At 39.1% G+C, this 21,877-nt stretch overlaps 2 protein-coding genes across 2 annotated transcripts; both read left to right on the top strand.

Annotated features, from left to right (window-relative positions):
• The first annotated feature begins 2,905 nt into the window (after nt 1-2,905).
• On the top strand, nt 2,906-11,764 carry LOC135570619 (NACHT, LRR and PYD domains-containing protein 3-like). The gene is made up of 6 exons (XM_065016564.1): nt 2,906-2,967; nt 6,413-6,871; nt 9,955-10,071; nt 10,317-10,401; nt 10,531-10,759; nt 11,106-11,764. Exons 2-6 carry the CDS (start codon nt 6,429-6,431, stop codon nt 11,762-11,764), a joined length of 1,533 nt encoding a protein of 510 aa, XP_064872636.1. The 5' UTR covers nt 2,906-2,967; nt 6,413-6,428.
• LOC135570620 (NLR family CARD domain-containing protein 3-like) lies at nt 11,761-15,774 on the top strand. Its single transcript, XM_065016565.1, has 3 exons — nt 11,761-12,896; nt 13,183-13,356; nt 15,520-15,774. Exons 1-3 carry the CDS (start codon nt 11,938-11,940, stop codon nt 15,752-15,754), a joined length of 1,368 nt encoding a protein of 455 aa, XP_064872637.1. The 5' UTR covers nt 11,761-11,937; the 3' UTR covers nt 15,755-15,774.
• The last annotated feature ends 6,103 nt before the right edge of the window (nt 15,775-21,877 follow it).

Below are 21,877 nucleotides of genomic sequence, written 5' to 3'. Positions count from 1 at the left end.
CTTTCCACAGAGGGTTCTACATAGAAGCCAGGAGAATTCTACCTCGAACCCAAAAGCGTTCTCCTGTGGGAACAGCCAGAGGATCCGTTTAGAACCCTTTATTCTAAGAGTGTACTGTATCATAGGTCTATAGACCAGGGTGGTCTCCTACTGTATCATAGGTCTGTAGACCAGGGTGATCTCCTATTGTATCATAGGTCTATAGACCAGGGTGATCTCCTACTGTATCATAGGTCTATAGACCAGGGTGATCTCCTACTGTATCATAGGTCTATAGACCAGGGTGATCTCCTACTGTATCATAGGTCTATAGACCAGGGTGATCTCCTACTGTATCATAGGTCTATAGACTTGTCTTCTCAAAACAGGCTTAAAACACAACAAGCAACAAACAATCTCATTTTTATGCTTCTCACTTAGTTGTGTGAAAGAGAGACAAATACATATTGTGGAAAGCCTAATAACAAATTCCACTTCATCAAAACAGGTTGTGTGTATTCAATAGTGCCAACTGTAGAAAAACGTTTTTTGTCACGTTGTACAGTGTTTGGAAACTGTAAACTGTTTATGCAACATTTTAAAACCGTTGGCTGTGGAGTAAACTAATGAATACAACCCAGGTTGTAGCCTACGACTCGGCATGTTGATACCTGCCTGATGCTGAAACCTGAACATAGCCTGAGGGGTAAACTATGATACTAGCCAGATATACTGGTTTTCTAAAAATAGCCAGGTTCAGTTAGCTTCACATTCCAGCTCAGACCTCATCCATCAGAATATACAGAACACAACAGAAAATATCTCAATGACTTGACATGTTCTGGTTGTGAATTCAGGCTACAAGGTGAGAATCCTGCCAGGGATTATTGTAAAGTGTGTAGAGACATTCAATGTCTGGTGTAATGTTAGTATAGTGAAGTAAAACACTCCTAACAGTAGATACATTAAATGTATGGTGTAATGTTAGTATAGTGAATGACAGTAAAACACTCCTAACAGTAGATACATTAAATGTCTGGTGTAATGTTAGTATAGTGAAGTAAAACACTCCTAACAGTAGATAAATTAAATGTCTGGTGTAATGTTAGTATAGTGAATGACAGTAAAACACTCCTAACAGTAGATACATTAAATGTATGGTGTAATGTTAGTATAGTGAAGTATAACACTCCTAACAGTAGATAAATTAAATGTCTGGTGTAATGTTAGTATAGTGAAGTAAAACACTCCTAACAGTAGATAAATTAAATATATGGTGTAATGTTAGTATAGTGAAGTATAACACTCCTAACAGTAGATAAATTAAATGTCTGGTGTAATGTTAGTATAGTGAATGACAGTAAAACACTCCTAACTGTAGATACATTAAATGTATGGTGTAATGTTAGTATAGTGAAGTAAAACACTCCTAACAGTAGACAAATTAAATGTCTGGTGTAATGTTAGTATAGTGAAGTAAAACACTCCTAACAGTAGATACATTAAATGTCTGGTGTAATGTTAGTATAGTGAAGTAAAACACTCCTAACAGTAGATAAATTAAATGTCTGGTGTAATGTTAGTATAGTGAAGTATAACACTCCTAACAGTCTACTTCTACTGAGACAGGTTGGTGTCAGTTTAATCATACAACATGGAGCTGACTGGACGTGGTCAAGTCAAAATCAATATATCAATATTCATATATTATAGTTCTACATTTAACATTTCATATGATAATGTAATTTTATCATAGTTCCACAATAGTATAGTAATCCTCTACATTTCATATGATAATGTAATTGTATCATAGTTCCTCTACATTTCATATGATAATGTAATTGTATCATAGTTCCTCTATAGTGTAGTGAGCCACGTCACAATTCCAACCAAGTTACCCAATCGGTGCCAATGGCGCGATGCGTAGGTTGTTCACCTTTCACACATGCAACCTGGGTTCGCTTCCCTGCCCTGCTGTTTGCTACATTGGTGTCTGAGACATGCTTTTGTGTGAGCCAGGTAACAATTTAACCCTATTGGTGCAATACGTAGGGTGTTGACCTCCCTGCCAGCTGTTTTCAACTATATTAACAGCACAGGCTGCCTGTAGGGTGTTGACCTCCCTGCCTGCTGTTTTCAACTATATTAACAGCACAGGCTGCCTGTAGGGTGTTGACCTCCCTGCCTGCTGTTTTCAACTATATTAACAACACAGGCTGCCCGACATTCGTTGAACAAAGAGACACAATAATACGAGTGAAAGGATTTTAGGATAATATCAGTAAGTGTTGATTTAGAGTTGTCTTCTGGGTTCAGCCTTCTAGTTGCCTTTATCAACAGGTTGAAATGTAATAAATGACATCACAATGACATGTCCTCAGAGTTGGAAAGATACTACATCTGTACACATTATTTAACATGGTGACATGGTGCTGCTAGTGAAAGAAAACATTAAGAGACAGAATACAGGCGGTGGAGTTTGCACAAAGTTTACGTACAACAATATATTGAACTAGGTAGACTGAGCATAGAGCTAAAGGCTGTAACCACGGGAAGAAACTGTTCAGATTGGGGTCTATAACATCCAATCACTTAGGTTTACAGCAGCTGACAGTTGCAACTTCATTGCTAATAACTCAAACTTCCTTTTTCAGATAAAGACATCATCTCTGTACAGATGTAGGATCTGAATTTGATCACCCTGTTGCAGGAAAACTAAAACTTGTAGTGTATTTGATGTTTTAAAAGGCTTCTGAAGTTTGTAATTTCCACTTTCCACTTTAAAATGTTAATTATAGTCCACATAATTTTTCTTCTTCAGTAAACTGTCTCAAATTAAGATCCTACATCTGTAGCAAAACACCTGTCTTTCATGTGTTCTCCTTTGACCATTTGACATCTTTTATTTACTGTTGTTTAGGCTGGTTGAATGAGTTGTCTATGAAAGCTACTTCATCTGTAAGAAAACAGACGGCTGCACCAGTGACTGTAAGTTATGTGATTTCCTCATGTGAAATTAAAAGTATGTTTGTAGCCTACGCAGTTATAAAATGGCTGTTGAAACTGTGACACATATTTCTCAGTACATTAGAAGTCAGATAAATGTGTTGAGATGTAGGAAAGATGGGCAAACTCTCGTTGGTCTTGGCTTTCTACACACTATTATAAGGTTAGTCGATGTCAGACATTCAATAGTCAGAGTAGGTTTGAGTTATGATCACTTATCATGCTGACAAACCTGATGGTCTCTGTGAACTGATCTGAACAGGTTTAGACTGGTCATCTATGATATGTAGGTTATATACAGTACATTCTCTGTCCTGCTACTGGTAGGACTATAACATTATGTGAACTGACCTGAACAGGTTTAGACTGGTCATCTATGATATGTAGGTTATATACAGTACATTCTCTGTCCTGCTACTGGTTGGACTATAACATTATGTGAACTGATCTGAACAGGTTTAGGCTATAGCCGTATGTATGTAGGCTATAGCCGTGTTATAGACCTTGATCTGCATTTCACTAACAAACTGCTATTATACATTATAACCTAGTCTACTTTACATAATATAACATCTACACATCACTAACAACCCACTACTATACATTATAACCTAGTCTACTTTACATAATATAACATCTACATATCACTAACAACCCACTACTATACATTATAACCTAGTCTACTTTACATAATATAACATATCACTAACAACCCACTACTATACATTATAACCTAGTCTACTTTACATAATATAACATCTACATATCACTAACAACCCACTACTATACATTATAACCTAGTCTACTTTGCATCTTACTTGATGCAAAAAAAACTTTCTGAATGGATCAATTATTTTCCCCTCAGATCAATCATGTCTGTTTTAGCCCTTCTGTCTATATTCTCAGATACGTTTAGAAAATAACAGATTGACTGAAAGACAATAAATTGTTAATGAATAAAAATAAGTGTGAGACATGGCCTTGTGTTTCTGTACTGTCTATAACTGCCTTAACAAACAGTGACTTATTATTATTATTATTATTATTATTATTATTATTATTGTTTCTGTACTGTCTATAACTACCTTAACAAACTGTGACTTATTATTATTATTATTATTATTGTTGTTGTACTGTCTATAACTACCTTAACAAACAGTGACTTATTATTATTATTATTATTATTATTATTGTTGCTGTACTGTCTATAACTACCTTAACAAACAGTGACTTATTATTATTATTATTATTATTGTTGCTGTACTGTCTATAACTACCTTAACAAACTGTGACTTATTATTATTATTATTATTATTGTTGTTGTACTGTCTATAACTACCTTAACAAACAGTGACTTATTATTATTATTATTATTATTATTATTGTTGCTGTACTGTCTATAACTACCTTAACAAACAGTGACTTATTATTATTATTATTATTATTGTTGCTGTACTGTCTATAACTACCTTAACAAACAGTGACTTATTATTATTATTATTATTATTGTTGCTGTACTGTCTATAACTACCTTAACAAACAGTGACTTATTATTATTATTATTATTATTATTGTTGCTGTACTGTCTATAACTACCTTAACAAACAGTGACTTATTATTATTATTATTGTTGCTGTACTGTCTATAACTACCTTAACAAACAGTGACTTATTATTATTATTATTATTATTATTATTATTATTATTATTATTATTATTGTTGCTGTACTGTCTATAACTACCTTAACAAACAGTGACTTGTTATTATTATTATTATTGTTGCTGTACTGTCTATAACTACCTTAACAAACAGTGACTTATTATTATTATTATTATTGTTGCTGTACTGTCTAGAACTACCTTAACAAACAGTGACTTATTATTATTATTATTATTGTTGCTGTACTGTCTATAACTACCTTAACAAACAGTGACTTATTATTATTATTATTATTGTTGCTGTACTGTCTATAACTACCTTAACAAACAGTGACTTATTATTATTATTATTATTGTTGCTGTACTGTCTATAACTACCTTAACAAACAGTGACTTATTATTATTATTATTGTTGCTGTACTGTCTATAACTACCTTAACAAACAGTGACTTAATATTATTATTATTATTATTATTATTATTATTATTATTATTATTATTATTGTTGCTGTACTGTCTATAACTACCTTAACAAACAGTGACTTATTATTATTATTGTTGCTGTACTGTCTATAACTACCTTAACAAACAGTGACTTATTATTATTATTATTATTGTTGCTGTACTGTCTATAACTACCTTAACAAACAGTGACTTATTATTATTATTATTATTATTATTGTTGCTGTACTGTCTATAACTACCTTAACAAACAGTGACTTATTATTATTATTGTTGCTGTACTGTCTATAACTACCTTAACAAACAGTGACTTATTATTATTATTATTATTGTTGCTGTACTGTCTATAACTACCTTAACAAACAGTGACTTATTATTATTATTATTATTATTGTTGCTGTACTGTCTATAACTACCTTAACAAACAGTGACTTATTATTATTATTATTATTATTGTTGCTGTACTGTCTATAACTACCTTAACAAACAGTGACTTATTATTATTATTATTATTATTATTATTATTATTATTATTGTTGCTGTACTGTCTATAACTACCTTAACAAACAGTGACTTATTATTATTATTGTTGCTGTACTGTCTATAACTACCTTAACAAACAGTGACTTATTATTATTATTGTTGCTATACTGTCTAGAACTACCTTAACAAACAGTGACTTATTATTATTATTATTATTATTATTGCTGTACTGTCTAGAACTACCTTAACAAACAGTGACTTATTATTATTATTACAGACAGTTGCCATGGAGATGAAATGTCACTACATTAAATCACCTGACTGTTTCTATGTCTGTTAGTAAATGTTTTATTTCTCAAAGAGTTAAATGAATAAATGAGAACAATTGACATTCAAAAATTACTGTGTTAACCACAACCAACATGTTGGATCTCTGGTTAGTTGTCACTGTGTTAACCACAACCAACATGTTGGATCTCTGTTTAGTTGTTACTGTGTTAATAACCACAACCAACATGTTGGATCTCTGTTTAGTTGTCACTGTGTTAACCACAACCAACATTTTGGATCTCTGTTTAGTTGTCACTGTGTTAACCACAACCAACATGTTGGATCTCTGTTTAGTTGTCACTGTGTTAACCACAACCAACATGTTGGATCTCTGTTTAGTTGTCTCTGTGTTAACTGTGTTAATCTCTGTTTAGTTGTCAACCAACATGTTGGATCTCTGTTTAGTTGTCTCTGTGTTAACCACAACCAACATGCTGGATCTCTGTTTAGTTGTCTCTGTGTTAACCACAACCAACATGTTGGATCTCTGTTTAGGGGTCAGTGCTCTAAAATGAGTCTCTCTGGGGAGAGAGAGGAGGGGGGCCCTGCCTCTAAAATGAGTCTCTCTGGGGAGAGAGAGGAGGGGGGCCCTGCCTCTAAAATGAGTCTCTCCGGGAAGAGAGAGGAGGGGGGCCCTGCCTCTAAAATGAGTCTCTCTGGGGAGAGAGAGGAGGGGGGCCCTGCCTCTAAAATGAGTCTCTCTGGGGAGAGAGAGGAGGGGGGCCCTGCCTCTAAAATTCATCTCTCTGGGGAGAGAGAGGAGGGGGGCCCTGCCTCTAAAATGAGTCTCTCTGGGGAGAGAGAGGAGGGGGGCCCTGCCTCTAAAATGAGTCTCTCTGGGGAGAGAGAGGAGGGGGGCCCTGCCTCTAAAATGAGTCTCTCTGGGGAGAGAGAGGAGGGGGGCCCTGCCTCTAAAATTCATCTCTCTGAGGGACATGACACCAAAGATAAGAGGTAAGATGATAATTTAATGAATAATTTATAAAGTTTATTTCCAAAATAAATAGCTATCTTAAGATGAATGCACTTACTGTAAATCACTCTGGATAAGAGCATCTGCTAAATCAGGAGTTCTCAATCCGGGGTCTGTGGAGGTACTGCAGGGGTTCTCAATCCGGGGTCTGGGGAGGTACTGCAGGGGTTCTCAATCCGGGGTCTGTGGAGGTACTGCAGGGGTTCTCAATCCGGGGTCTGTGGAGGTACTGCAGGGGTTCTCAATCCGGGGTCTGTGGAGGTACTGCAGGGGTTCTCAATCTGGGGTCTGTGGAGGTACTGCAGGGGTTCTCAATCCGGGGTCTGTGGAGGTACTGCAGGGGTTCTCAATCCGGGGTCTGTGGAGGTACTGCAGGGGTTCTCAATCCGGGGTCTGTGGAGGTACTGCAGGGGTTCTCAATCCGGGGTCTGTGGAGGTACTGCAGGAGTTCTCAATCTGGGGTCTGTGGAGGTACTGCAGGGTTCTCAATCCGGGGTCTGTGGAGGTACTGCAGGGGTTCTCAATCCGGGGTCTGTGGAGGTACTGCAGGGGTTCTCAATCCGGGGTCTGTGGAGGTACTGCAGGGGTTCTCAATCCGGGGTCTGTGGAGGTACTGCAGGGGTTCTCAATCCGAGGTCTGTGGAGGTACTGCAGGGGTTCTCAATCCGGGGTCTGTGGAGGTACTGCAGGGGTTCTCAATCCGGGGTCTGTGGAGGTACTGCAGGGGTTCTCAATCCGGGGTCTGTGGAGGTACTGCAGGGGTTCTCAATCCGGGGTCTGTGGAGGTACTGCAGGGGTTCTCAATCCGGGGTCTGTGGAGGTACTGCAGGGGTTCTCAATCCGAGGTCTGTGGAGGTACTGCAGGGGTTCTCAATCCGGGGTCTGGGGAGGTACTGCTGGGGTTCTGCGGCACCCTGACTGTACTCGTTGCAATGTAAGACATGTTATAGAATTTTTACATGACAAAACCACTTTGCATCCTCTTAATTATTGCCTAATCTAATGGAATGCATATTTGTTACCAGCAGAATTTTGACAATATAACCGTTATATCAACACACTCTTCACACCCGTTTAACAACTCTAAATATCTTTGGCATAGTAGGTATCAAGTCCCTTGCCAATAATGTTTCCTACAACGTTGCAACAATGTTCATTTTCATCAAACACATATTACGCCCCAGATACCTTCAACTGCCCAATTTATATCCATCCCCAATTTAGGAGTATTTTTTAACAATATGATGTTTTGCTCCAAAGGGAGAACTTGAAATAACATGATGTAGATAATTAAATCATCAAAAGAAAAACGTGTTTAGAAAACAAGGTTCCTTATAAAAAGGCTTCTATCACTTCCTTAAAATATGAAATCAATAAAAGTTATATATATTTTGGGGTTCAGTGAAGAAGAAACTCTAGAGTTCTGATCAACAAAAGGTTCATGTTTTGAGGATGTGAACCCAGCAGCCATCCAGTGGTCAGATCAATTCCGCCCGTTTTTTCCAGTGCCCAGCCCGGGATTCGAACCAGCCACCTTTTGGTCACAGCTCCAACTCCAACCTGAGTTAATCTTCAGAAATAAGCATGAGTTAATCTGCCAAAATGAAGACAAAATGCTCTGCATACATGGTATCACTTGTTATGCATAATTATCATACATAACTCATCGCCAAAAGCACAAACTGTTGCATGTAGGTCTATATTATTTATGGGTTGATCACATAGAAATATAAAAACATTATTTTTAACTACTGCAATGCAATTACATGTGGCTCAGGAACCACTGACTCACTGCATGATTCTATAGTATTATCAAGACACCTGCTGTTAACTCTCTACTTAGGACACTACTTAACTCTTAACTACTTAGGTGTCTCTAACTATCTAGGACTGACTAGGTGGGTAGGTAATTTAGGCAATGGGTAGGTAACTAGGTAATGTATACTCATTAGTGTAAAATGTCTTTATTCTCAGCACTTATACGACCAATTTTCTCCTCTGAGACACTTTGTGGATATGGACCCAGATCTCAACATATTGTTATAAAAAAACAGAATGTTTGATCTCAAAATGTTGTTATAATTTAAAAAAAAATGTTTGTTTAACGTAATAATAAAAAATGAATATTACTAATGTAACCCACTGTAAAGACTGGGTTTAGTTGATTGTGTTGCACTGCTCATGTCCGCGTTCTGGAACTGTCCGCGTCCCCGTACAGAACTGTCCGCGTCCACGTTCGGTGTGGCGCCAAGCCGGTTACGCGCAGAGTGGACTGAGGTGATCTCGGGGAATAACGATGGAGTTTGTTACAGTGTTGAGACACCGAAGTTTATTGTTCAATTTGCTTTTTTCTTTACGGTCAGGGACAGTATGAGTGTAGACAGATCCTTTTCACTCTCTATCCTTGTTTCAATTTGTGTTTCACCGGATTCATCATCGAGACGAGAGACAGACGAACGACCTGCTAACTAGTCGGTACAGCTCGGTAAGCTAGCTAGCTACTCTACCAGCAGCATCCTAGTTACCATAGCTACCACTACATCATCACCGGCTGTCTGCATTTCTTGTGGACCGATGGAGCTCCCCGGTTGTTTCTTTAGAGTTTAAACCCTCTGTGTCCAAGGACCGAACTTTTGAATATTATTTTCAGGGCGCCTCAATAGCAGGTATTGAACCCCGGGTAAATAATCACTAGTCAGAACCTCAACCTCAGTATACATTCATTATAAAAATCATCTTAATATCTGATATTGTGAGTAAACAACCTCGAGAGTGCGTATTCCAGCCCTCCAATAAATGACATCATTCAACCCTCCCGGTTAGTAAATGTACCTCAACATGCCCCCGGAGAAGGCAGAGTAACGACACCAGCCTTTTAGCGGGGCTGACAGACTGACTACAACGCTCGCGTCGCTAAATTAATTTCGTTATTAAAAATGACACACTGCTCGCGCGCGTTAACTAACGTCTAGAAGTCAGTTATATTTGTGAAACTCTTCTTATGTTTCCCCATCTGAGCTCAGAGTAGATGAGAGATGTAATGTTTGTCTCTGTTGTGTTGAAGACCAATCAAGCAGGAGAGACCAGCCTCCCCTGTTCCCAGCTGTGTGTCCATGAAGAGTGACCTGTCTATGTATCTACCTATAAACTTTAGAGAGGGAGACTTTTCTACTGAACAAAGGTAAGAAGAACTCATGGGTCCTGGTCAGTGAGTTAAACAACACTGTCTCTAGTCATTTCTCCTCTCCCATTTTCCCATTTATTGTTGTTGTTTTCATAATCCATAGGCTAATCATTTTGTCCATTTTCATAGTCCTAAAACAATATTAAACAAACAGAACATTCCCTCCCTGTGTGTGTGTGTGTGTGTGTGTGTGTGTGTGTACTCCCTGGATGAGGAGATGTAATCTCATGTTTTGTCCACAGAAACCAACAGGGGAGATCAGAGTCAGAGATTCTCAGTGGTCAGTCTTCCCAGAGTCATCAAACAGACCTGGCCTCCATATTCAGTGTATGTGGTCCTGTTATGTACATTTGTTTTTGTTTACCTCAAGTAAAGTTGATCTGTCAATAATTCATTAATGTGTTAATGAGAAAGCATTTATTCTCTTGCTTAACTTATTTACTTTATTTATTTCAGATGCTTGAAGTAAAAATTATGACATTTGTGAAGAACGAGCTGAAGATGTTCAAGAGGATCCTTAGTCCAGAACTCCCAGAAGGCTTTGAGAGTCAGAAGCAGGATAAGGAAGTGGTGGATGCTGAAGATGAGCAGCAGGAGAGCAGTGCCAGAGAGGGGGCTCTGAAGATCACACTGCACGTCCTGAGGAAGATGAACCAGAAGGAGCTTGCTGACACACTGGAGAAATGTAAGATCTGTCTGCCTCATGTTGAATGATGTTTTATAACATTTAAAAGCTGTAGCTAAAGTACAGCTAAAGTAGCTGTGTAACTCAATGATGCTGTAGCTGCCTTACCACAACACCTAGTGACCTCATCAAGTAGCAGCAGGGATGTGTTGTGGTGATTCATTTAGAGAGAGAACATTAATAATACCATCAATAATACCAATAATAATATAATCAGTCACACCAGTCTGTAATGCATTATGAAAACATTTACACATTTATACAGTCAGTTAAGAGAATAAACAATTATAATTTATAATTTAACTATAAAAATCATACATATCCTCTGTGTTATTTCTTCATTCAGATGAGCTCGCTGTGATTTGCCAACGTGAACTCAAATCTAATCTAAAGAAGAAGTTTCAATGTGTATTTGAGGGGATCGCTAAACAAGGAAACCCAACACTTCTCAATAAGATCTACACAGAGCTCTACATCACAGAGGGTGGAACAGGAGAGGTCAATAATGAACATGAGCTGAAACAGATTGAGACAACAACCAGGAAACAAGCAAGACCAGAGACTCCAATCAAATGTAACGACATCTTCACACCCTTAACTGGAGCAGACAAACCTATCAGAACTGTGCTGACAAAGGGAGTCGCTGGCATTGGAAAAACAGTCTCTGTGCAGAAGTTCATTCTGGATTGGGCTGAAGGAAAAGCAAATCAGGATGTCCAATTTGTATTTTCATTCCCTTTTCGGGAGCTGAATTTGATGAAAGAGGACAAACACACTTTCATTGAACTTCTTAATCACTTCTCAATGGAAACCAAACAATCAAGAATCTCCATCTACAACAAGTACAAAGTTCTGTTCATCTTTGATGGTCTGGATGAGTGCCGACTGCCCCTAGACTTCCAGAAGAACAAGATCTGTTGGGACGTCACAGAGTCAACGTCAGTGGATGTTCTGCTGACAAATCTCATCAAGGAAATCTGCTTCCCTCTGCTCTCCTCTGGATAACTACCCGACCTGCAGCAGCCAATAAGATCCCTTCAGTGTGTGTTGACCAGGTGACAGAGGTACGAGGGTTCAATGACCCACAGAAGGATGAGTACTTCAGGAAGAGATTCAGGGATGAGGACCTGGCCAGCAGAATCATCTCACACATAAAGACATCAAGGAGCCTCCACATCATGTGCCACATTCCAGTCTTCTGTTGGATTTCTGCAACAGTCCTTGAGCACATGCTGAAACATAAGAGAGAAGAGATGCCCAAGACTCTGACTGAGATGTACACACACCTTGTGGTGTTTCATACCAAACAGAAGAATGAAAAGTATCTTGGGAAAGAAGAGACAGGTCCACACTGGAATAAAGAGAGCATTCTGTCACTGGGAAAACTGGCTTTTCAACAGCTTGTGAATGGCAATCTGATTTTCTATGAAGAAGACCTGAAAGAGGCTGGCATTGAGGTCAATGAAGCCTCAGTGTACTCAGGATTGTGCACACAGCTCTTTAAAGAGGAACGTGGGCTGTACCAGGACAAGATGTACTGCTTTGTTCATCTGAGCATTCAGGAGTTTCTGGCTGCTGTATATGTGTTCCTCTCTTTCATCAACAACAATGAGAATCTAATGGACAAACTGCAAACAACGTCCAGGAACCTTTCTGTGAGGATCAAACAAAGGCGTAAAGTTACTTTCTACAAGAGTGCTGTGGATAAAGCCTTACAAAGTGAGACGGGAAACCTGGACCTTTTCCTCCGCTTCCTTCTGGGCCTCTCACTGGAGTCCAATCAGAAGCACTTACGAGGTCTACTGACAAAGACAAGAAGCAGCTCACAGAGCCATGAAGACACAGTCGAGTACATCAAGGAGAAGATCAGGGAGGATCCCTCTCCAGAGAGGAGCATCAATCTGTTCCACTGTCTGAATGAACTGAATGACCATTCTCTAGTGGAGGAGATCCAAAGCTACCTGAGCTCAGGAAGTCTCTCAAAACCCAACCTGTCACGTGCACAGTGGTCAGCTCTGGTCTTTGTGTTGCTGACTTCAGAAAAGGAGCTGGATGTGTTTGACCTGAAGAAATACTCCAGATCAGAGGAAGGTCTTCTGAGGCTGCTGCCAGTGGTCAAAGCCTCCAGAGCTGCTCTGTGAGTAAATAAAATGACATATCAGAACTAATCATCAGGAAGAAATATTCAGTTTAGAGAAAAATATGTATTATAATATGTATATAATATTACATTGAAAAACATATTGAATAAATTCATTGATTTTCACATTAGTATAACAATATGACCATACAATTCTAGGAAACGGAAGATGAATCTATATGTTGTTTTGGATAATTAACCAAATGCATCTGCCATTGTCCTTCTACACTACTGGTGTTAAATTAACAGTGTGTTTGTGAAGTCATGATGATCTCTTTGTCAGGCTGTCAGGCTGTGGAGTCACAGAGGAAGGCTGTGCTTCTCTGGTCTCAGCTCTGAGGTCAAACCCCTCACACCTGAGAGAGCTGGATCTGAGTAACAATGACCTGAAGGATTCAGGAGTGAAGCTGCTCTCTGCTGGACTGGGGAATCCCCACTGTAAACTGGAGACTCTGAGGTCAGTATTATCAGATATGAAAGCACTTTATGTATGTAGTTCTCCCAAAGTCGTAATTATTCGTTTATTTTCACTTATAGTGTATTAAAGTAGTCATAAGTTTAGTATTTGGTCCCATATTCCATGCCTGCAGTGATTACATCAAGCTTGTGATTCTACTAACTTGTTGAATTAATTTGCAGTTTGTCTTGGTTGTGTTTTGGATGTTTTCCTAATAGAAACTGAATGGTGAATAATGTCCTGTCATTTTGGAGTCACTTCACTTGTATTGTCAGTAAGAAAAGAAGATGTTTCTGAACACTTCTACATTCATGTGGATGCTACCATAATTATGAATTAATCGTGAATGATGATGAATGAGAAAGTTAGAGGTACAAACATCATACCCCCTCTGTTATTGGTAATGGTGAGAGGTTAGCATGTTTTGTTGTAGCCTCTGTTATTGGTAATGGTGAGAGGTTAGCATGTTTTGTTGTAGCCTCTGTTATTGGTAATGGTGAGAGGTTAGCATGTTTTGTTGTAGCCTCTGTTATTGGTAATGGTGAGAGGTTAGCATGTTTTGTTGTAGCCTCTGTTATTGGTAATGGTGAGAGGTTAGCATGTTTTGTTGTAGCCTCTGTTATTGGTAATGGTGAGAGATTAGCATGTTTTGTTGTAGCCTCTGTTATTGGTAATGGTGAGAGATTAGCATGTTTTGTTGTAGTCTGTTATTGGTAATGGTGAGAGGTTAGCATGTTTTGTTGTAGCCTCTGTTATTGGTAATGGTGAGAGGTTAGCATGTTTTGTTGTAGCCTCTGTTATTGGTAATGGTGAGAGGTTAGCATGTTTTGTTGTAGCCTCTGTTATTGGTAATGGTGAGAGGTTAGCATGTTTTGTTGTAGCCTCTGTTATTGGTAATGGTGAGAGGTTAGCATGTTTTGTTGTAGTCTCTGTTATTGGTAATGGTGAGAGGTTAGTATGTTTTGTTGTAGTCTCTGTTATTGGTTATGGTGAGAGGTTAGCATGTTGTTGTAGTCTCTGTTATTGGTAATGGTGAGAGGTTAGCATGTTTTGTTGTAGCCTCTGTTATTGGTAATGGTGAGAGGTTAGCATGTTTTGTTGTAGCCTCTGTTATTGGTAATGGTGAGAGGTTAGCATGTTTTGTTGTAGCCTCTGTTATTGGTAATGGTGAGAGGTTAGCATGTTTTGTTGTAGCCTCTGTTATTGGTAATGGTGAGAGATTAGCATGTTTTGTTGTAGCCTCTGTTATTGGTAATGGTGAGAGATTAGCATGTTTTGTTGTAGTCTCTGTTATTGGTAATGGTGAGAGGTTAGCATGTTTTGTTGTAGCCTCTGTTATTGGTAATGGTGAGAGGTTAGCATGTTTTGTTGTAGCCTCTGTTATTGGTAATGGTGAGAGGTTAGCATGTTTTGTTGTAGCCTCTGTTATTGGTAATGGTGAGAGGTTAGCATGTTTTGTTGTAGCCTCTGTTATTGGTAATGGTGAGAGGTTAGCATGTTTTGTTGTAGCCTCTGTTATTGGTAATGGTGAGAGGTTAGCATGTTTTGTTGTAGTCTCTGTTATTGGTAATGGTGAGAGGTTAGTATAATTTGTTGTACTATTATTCTGTTTTGTTGTAGTCTCTGTTATTGGTTATGGTGAGAGGTTAGCATGTTGTTGTAGTCTCTGTTATTGGTAATGGTGAGAGGTTAGTATGTTTTGTTGTAGTCTCTGTTATTGGTAATGGTGAGAGGTTAGTATGTTTTGTTGTAGCCTCTGTTATTGGTAATGGTGAGAGGTTAGTATGTTTTGTTGTAGCCTCTGTAACATTCTAACTCATTATTATTATGATTCATTCAAGATCTGTTTTAATCATGGCATCCTCAGGATGAATCTAGTGGTATTTAGAGACATATTGTCTACTCACTTAGACAGAACATTTCTCCAGTCATCATCCACTAATTCAGTTAATAATTGACAAAACATAAAATACATCCAAAACAAACTATGATGCATTAATGTCACCTCATATGAAACATTTGATTTCCAAACCATTCAATTATGAATAGATATGGAAGGTTTCAGGACACTGATATATCTGAATATGTTGAAAAAATATACTGCCACTATTTTCACCACCAAAGAATATCAGTGTGGTTTTAATATGATTTGACTCTTTGCAGGCTGTCAGGCTGTCTAGTCACAGAGGAAGGCTGTGCTTCTCTGGTCTCAGCTCTGAGGTCAAACCCCTCACACCTGAGAGAGCTGGACCTGAGCTACAATCACCCAGGAGACTCAGGAGTCAGACTGCTCTCTGCTGGACTGGAGGATCCACACTGCAGACTGGAGAAACTCAAGTATGTAGAGGGTTTATGTCAATGTTCATATCAGACATGTTTGACTTATCAGGCTAGTTAAGACAAACATTCTGACCACCACTTGGACAAAGTTATATGCTGTGTGTGTGTCCTGTGTGTGTCCAGTGTGTGTCCTTTCAAACACACAATGGACACACACAATGGACACACACTGGGCATACTTTACACATGCTCACACTGGACATACTGGCAAGACACACTCACTAAACATTCATACTGGACACACATAGGACACCAACAGGACACACACACACACTGGACACAATATGTTGCTCATTACCTTCCACAGCAATAATCGTTTCACCACAGGGGTGTTGTGGTTAACTAACTAAATATTCTGTTAATTTTCACATATCAATCACAATTAAAGGTTAATTGTCCTTCTACATGTACATTCTACTTGTGAAATAAACAGTGTGTTTGTGAAATCATGATGATCTCTTTGCAGGCTGTCAGGCTGTCTAGTCACAGAGGAAGGCTGTGCTTCTCTGGTCTCAGCTCTGGAGTCAAACCCCTCACACCTGAGAGAGCTGGATCTGAGTAACAACGACCTGAAGGATTCAGGAGTGAAGCTGCTCTCTGCTGGACTGGGGAATCCCCACTGTAAACTGGAGACTCTGAGGTCAGTATTCCTGTAGTTGGTCAATAAGTGATAACTGTTCACCAGATCCACATGTGTTTACCAGACACACATAGTCCACACCATATGTGTTTGGACAGTGAAGCTTACAGTTTTAAATGTGGTGCTCTGCTCCAGCATTTTGGATTTGAGATACAATGTTTCATATTAGGAGACAGTACAGAATGTCACCTTTTATTAAAAATGTTTTTACATTTACATAAATGTACATAAATACACATATTGATGTTACAGTAGCTTGTAAAAGTTTTCACCCACCATTTTTCCTATTTTGTTTTCCATTTTGTTGCCTAAAAACTTGTAATTAAAATAGATGTTTTGGGGGGTTTGTATCAGTTGATTTACACAACACTACCACTTTGAAGATGCAAAATATGTTTTATTGTACAACCAATAGATAAAAAAGAAAACACTTGAGTGTGCATAACTATTCACCCCCCCAAGTCAATACTTTGTAGATCCACCTGTTGCATAACTATTCACCCCCCCAAGTCAATACTTTGTAGATCCACCTGTTGCATAACTATTCACCCCCCAAGTCAATACTTTGTAGATCCACCTTTTGCAGCAATTACAGCTGCAAGTCTCTTAGGATATGTCTCTATAAGCTTGGCACATTTAGCCACTGGGATGTTTGACCATTTTTCAAGGCAAAACTGCTCCAGCTCCTTCAAGTTGGATGGGCTCCGCTGGTGCACCACAATCTGTAAGTCATTCCACAGATTCTCAATTGGATTGAGGTCTGTGCTTTGACTTGACCATTACAAGACATTTACATTTTTCCAACTAGAGTGTTTCTTTAGCAGTGTCAAATCTCTAGAAGACTGAAACAGGTTTCCCTCAAGAATTTCCCTGTATTTAGCGTCATCCATCATTCCTTCAATTCGAACCAGTTTCCCTGCCGAAGAAAAACATCTCCACAGCATGATGCTGCCACCACCATGCTTCACTGTGGGCATGGTGTTCTCGGGGTGATGAAAGGTGTTGGGTTTGCGCCAGACATAGCGTTTTCCTTGATGGCCTTAAAGCTCAATTTTAGTGTCATCTGACCAGAGTACCTTCTTCCATATGTTTGGGGAGTCTCCCACATGCCTTTTGGCGAACGCCAAATGTGTTTGCTCATTTTTTTCTTTAAAGCAATGTACTTTTTCTGGTCACTCTTCCGTAAAGCCTCTGTGGAGTGTACGGCTTAAAGTGGTCCTATGGACAGATACTCCAATCTCCGCTGCTTTGTTATTGGTAATGGTGAGAGGTTAGCATGTCTTGTTGTAGCCTTTGTTATTGGTAATGGTGAGAGGTTAGCATGTTTTGTTGTAGTCTCTGTTATTGGTAATGGTGAGAGGTTAGCATGTCTTGTTGTAGCCTCTGTTATTGGTAATGGTGAGAGGTTAGCATGTTTTGTTGGAGCCTCTGTTATTGGTAATGGTGAGAGGTTAGCATGTTTTGTTGTAGCCTCTGTTATTGGTAATGGTGAGAGGTTAGCATGTTTTGTTGTAGCCTCTGTTATTGGTAATGGTGAGAGGTTAGCATGTTTTGTTGTAGCCTCTGTTATTGGTAATGGTGAGAGGTTAGCATGTTTTGTTGTAGTCTCTGTTATTGGTAATGGTGAGAGGTTAGCATGTTTTGTTGTAGCCTCTGTTATTGGTAATGGTGAGAGGTTAGCATGTTTTGTTGTAGCCTCTGTTATTGGTAATGGTGAGAGGTTAGCATGTTTTGTTGTAGCCTCTGTTATTGGTAATGGTGAGAGGTTAGCATGTTTTGTTGTAGCCTCTGTTATTGGTAATGGTGAGAGGTTAGTATGTTTTGTTGTAGCCTCTGTTATTGTTGTAGTCTCTGTTATTGGTAATGGTGGGAGGTTAGCATGTTTTGTTGTAGCCTCTGTTATTGGTAATGGTGAGAGGTTAGCATGTTTTGTTGTAGTCTCTGTTATTGGTAATGGTGAGAGGTTAGCATGTTTTGTTGTAGCCTCTGTTATTGGTAATGGTGAGAGGTTAGCATGTTTTGTTATAGCCTCTGTTATTGGTAATGGTGAGAGGTTAGCATGTTTTGTTGTAGCCTCTGTTATTGGTAATGGTGAGAGGTTAGCATGTTTTGTTGTAGCCTCTGTTATTGGTAATGGTGAGAGGTTAGCATGTTTTGTTGTAGCCTCTGTTATTGGTAATGGTGAGAGGTTAGCATGTTTTGTTGTAGCCTCTGTTATTGGTAATGGTGAGAGGTTAGCATGTTTTGTTGTAGTCTCGGTTATTGGTAATGGTGAGAGGTTAGCATGTTTTGTTGTAGTCTCTGTTATTGGTAATGGTGAGAGGTTAGCATGTTTTGTTGTAGCCTCTGTTATTGGTAATGGTGAGAGGTTAGCATGTTTTGTTGTAGCCTCTGTTATTGGTAATGGTGAGAGGTTAGCATGTTTTGTTGTAGCCTCTGTTATTGGTAATGGTGAGAGGTTAGCATGTTTTGTTGTAGCCTCTGTTATTGGTAATGGTGAGAGGTTAGTATGTTTTGTTGTAGCCTCTGTTATTGTTGTAGTCTCTGTTATTGGTAATGGTGGGAGGTTAGCATGTTTTGTTGTAGCCTCTGTTATTGGTAATGGTGAGAGGTTAGCATGTTTTGTTGTAGTCTCTGTTATTGGTAATGGTGAGAGGTTAGCATGTTTTGTTGTAGCCTCTGTTATTGGTAATGGTGAGAGGTTAGCATGTTTTGTTATAGCCTCTGTTATTGGTAATGGTGAGAGGTTAGCATGTTTTGTTGTAGCCTCTGTTATTGGTAATGGTGAGAGGTTAGTATGTTTTGTTGTAGCCTCTGTTATTGATAATGGTGAGAGGTTAGCATGTTTTGTTGTAGCCTCTGTAACATTCTAACTCATTATTATTATGATTCATTCAAGATCTGTTTTAATCATGGCATCCTCAGGATGAATCTAGTGGTATTTAGAGACATATTGTCTACTCACTTAGACAGAACATTTCTCCAGTCATCATCCACTATTCAGTTAATAATTGACAAAACATAAAATACATCCAAAACAAACTATGATGCATTAATGTCACCTCATATGAAACATTTGATTTCCAAACCATTCAATTATGAATAGATATGGAAGGTTTCAGGACACTGATATATCTGAATATGTTGAAAAAATATACTGCCACTATTTTCACCACCAAAGAATATCAGTGTGATTTTAATATGATTTGACTCTTTGCAGGCTGTCAGGCTGTCTAGTCACAGAGGAAGGCTGTGCTTCTCTGGTCTCAGCTCTGAGGTCAAACCCCTCACACCTGAGAGAGCTGGACCTGAGCTACAATCACCCAGGAGACTCAGGAGTCAGACTGCTCTCTGCTGGACTGGAGGATCCACACTGCAGACTGGAGAAACTCAAGTATGTAGAGGGTTTATGTCAATGTTCATATCAGACATGTTTGACTTATCAGGCTGGTTAAGACAAACATTCTGACCACCACTTGGACAAAGTTATATGCTGTGTGTGTGTCCTGTGTGTGTCCAGTGTGTGTCCAGTGTGTGTCCTTTCAAACACACAATGGACACACACAATGGACACACACTGGGCATACTTTACACATGCTCACACTGGACATACTGGCAAGACACACTCACTAAACATTCATACTGGACACACATAGGACACCAACAGGACACACACACACACACACACTGGACACACACTGGACACACACACACACACACTGGACACACATAGGACACCAACAGGACACACACACACACTGGACACAATATGTTGCTCATTACCTTCCACAGCAATAATCGTTTCACCACAGGGGTGATGTGGTTAACTAACTAAATATTCTGTTAATTTTCACATATCAATCACAATTAAAGGTTAATTGTCCTTCTACATGTACATTCTACTTGTGAAATAAACAGTGTGTTTGTGAAATCATGATGATCTCTTTGCAGGCTGTCAGGCTGTCTAGTCACAGAGGAAGGCTGTGCTTCTCTGGTCTCAGCTCTGAGGTCAAACCCCTCACACCTGAGAGAGCTGGACCTGAGTAACAATGACCTGAAGGATTCAGGAGTGAAGCTGCTCTCTGCTGGACTGGGGAATCCCCACTGTAAACTGGAGACTCTGAGGTCAGTATTCCTGTAGTTGGTCAATAAGTGATAACTGTTCACCAGATCCACATGTGTTTACCAGACACACATAGTCCACACCATATGTGTTTGGACAGTGAAGCTTACAGTTTTAAATGTGGTGCTCTGCTCCAGCATTTTGGATTTGAGATACAATGTTTCATATTAGGAGACAGTACAGAATGTCACCTTTTATTAAAAATGTTTTTACATTTACATAAATGTACATAATTACACATATTGATGTTACAGTAGCTTGTAAAAGTTTTCACCCACCATTTTTCCTATTTTGTTTTCCATTTTGTTGCCTAAAAACCTGTAATTAAAATAGATGTTTTGGGGGTTTGTATCAGTTGATTTACACAACATGCCTACCACTTTGAAGATGCAAAATATGTTTTATTGTACAACCAATAGATAAAAAAGAAAACACTTGAGTGTGCATAACTATTCACCCCCCCAAGTCAATACTTTGTAGATCCACCTGTTGCATAACTATTCACCCCCCAAAGTCAATACTTTGTAGATCCACCTTTTGCATAACTATTCACCCCCCCAAGTCAATACTTTGTAGATCCACCTTTTGCAGCAATTACAGCTGCAAGTCTCTTAGGATATGTCTCTATAAGCTTGGCACATTTAGCCACTGGGATGTTTGACCATTTTTCAAGGCAAAACTGCTCCAGCTCCTTCAAGTTGGATGGGCTCCGCTGGTGCACCACAATCTGTAAGTCATTCCACAGATTCTCAATTGGATTGAGGTCTGTGCTTTGACTTGACCATTACAAGACATTTACATTTTTCCAACTAGAGTGTTTCTTTAGCAGTGTCAAATCTCTAGAAGACTGAAACAGGTTTCCCTCAAGAATGTCCCCGTATTTAGCGTCATCCATCATTCCTTCAATTCGAACCAGTTTCCCTGCCGAAGAAAAACATCTCCACAGCATGATGCTGCCACCACCATGCTTCACTGTGGGCATGGTGTTCTCGGGGTGATGAAAGGTGTTGGGTTTGCGCCAGACATAGCGTTTTCCTTGATGGCCTTAAAGCTCAATTTTAGTGTCATCTGACCAGAGTACCTTCTTCCATAAGTTTGGGGAGTCTCCCACATGCCTTTTGGCGAACGCCAAATGTGTTTGCTCATTTTTTTCTTTAAAGCAATGTACTTTTTCTGGTCACTCTTCCGTAAAGCCTCTGTGGAGTGTACGGCTTAAAGTGGTCCTATGGACAGATACTCCAATCTCCGCTGCTTTGTTATTGGTAATGGTGAGAGGTTAGCATGTCTTGTTGTAGCCTTTGTTATTGGTAATGGTGAGAGGTTAGCATGTTTTGTTGTAGTCTCTGTTATTGGTAATGGTGAGAGGTTAGCATGTTTTGTTGGAGCCTCTCTTATTGGTAATGGTGAGAGGTTAGCAT

The sequence above is a fragment of the Oncorhynchus nerka genome, unplaced genomic scaffold (assembly GCF_034236695.1).
Source record: "Oncorhynchus nerka isolate Pitt River unplaced genomic scaffold, Oner_Uvic_2.0 unplaced_scaffold_970, whole genome shotgun sequence".
Taxonomy (NCBI): domain Eukaryota; kingdom Metazoa; phylum Chordata; class Actinopteri; order Salmoniformes; family Salmonidae; genus Oncorhynchus; species Oncorhynchus nerka.
This window is presented reverse-complemented; position numbering and strand designations above follow the sequence as displayed.

Bases quoted from the DNA above. Each gene is read 5' to 3' on its own strand.
- LOC135570620 (XM_065016565.1), top strand. From the start codon at position 11,938: ATGTGCCACATTCCAGTCTTCTGTTGGATTTCTGCAACAGTCCTTGAG. The intron at 12,897-13,182 runs GTGAGTAAATAA...TCTCTTTGTCAG, and splicing joins AAAGCCTCCAGAGCTGCTCT to GCTGTCAGGCTGTGGAGTCA. The intron at 13,357-15,519 runs GTCAGTATTATC...GACTCTTTGCAG, and splicing joins TGTAAACTGGAGACTCTGAG to GCTGTCAGGCTGTCTAGTCA.
- LOC135570619 (XM_065016564.1), top strand. From the start codon at position 6,429: ATGAGTCTCTCTGGGGAGAGAGAGGAGGGGGGCCCTGCCTCTAAAATG. The intron at 10,072-10,316 runs GTAAGAAGAACT...TTTTGTCCACAG, and splicing joins GACTTTTCTACTGAACAAAG to AAACCAACAGGGGAGATCAG. The intron at 10,402-10,530 runs GTATGTGGTCCT...TATTTATTTCAG, and splicing joins ACCTGGCCTCCATATTCAGT to ATGCTTGAAGTAAAAATTAT.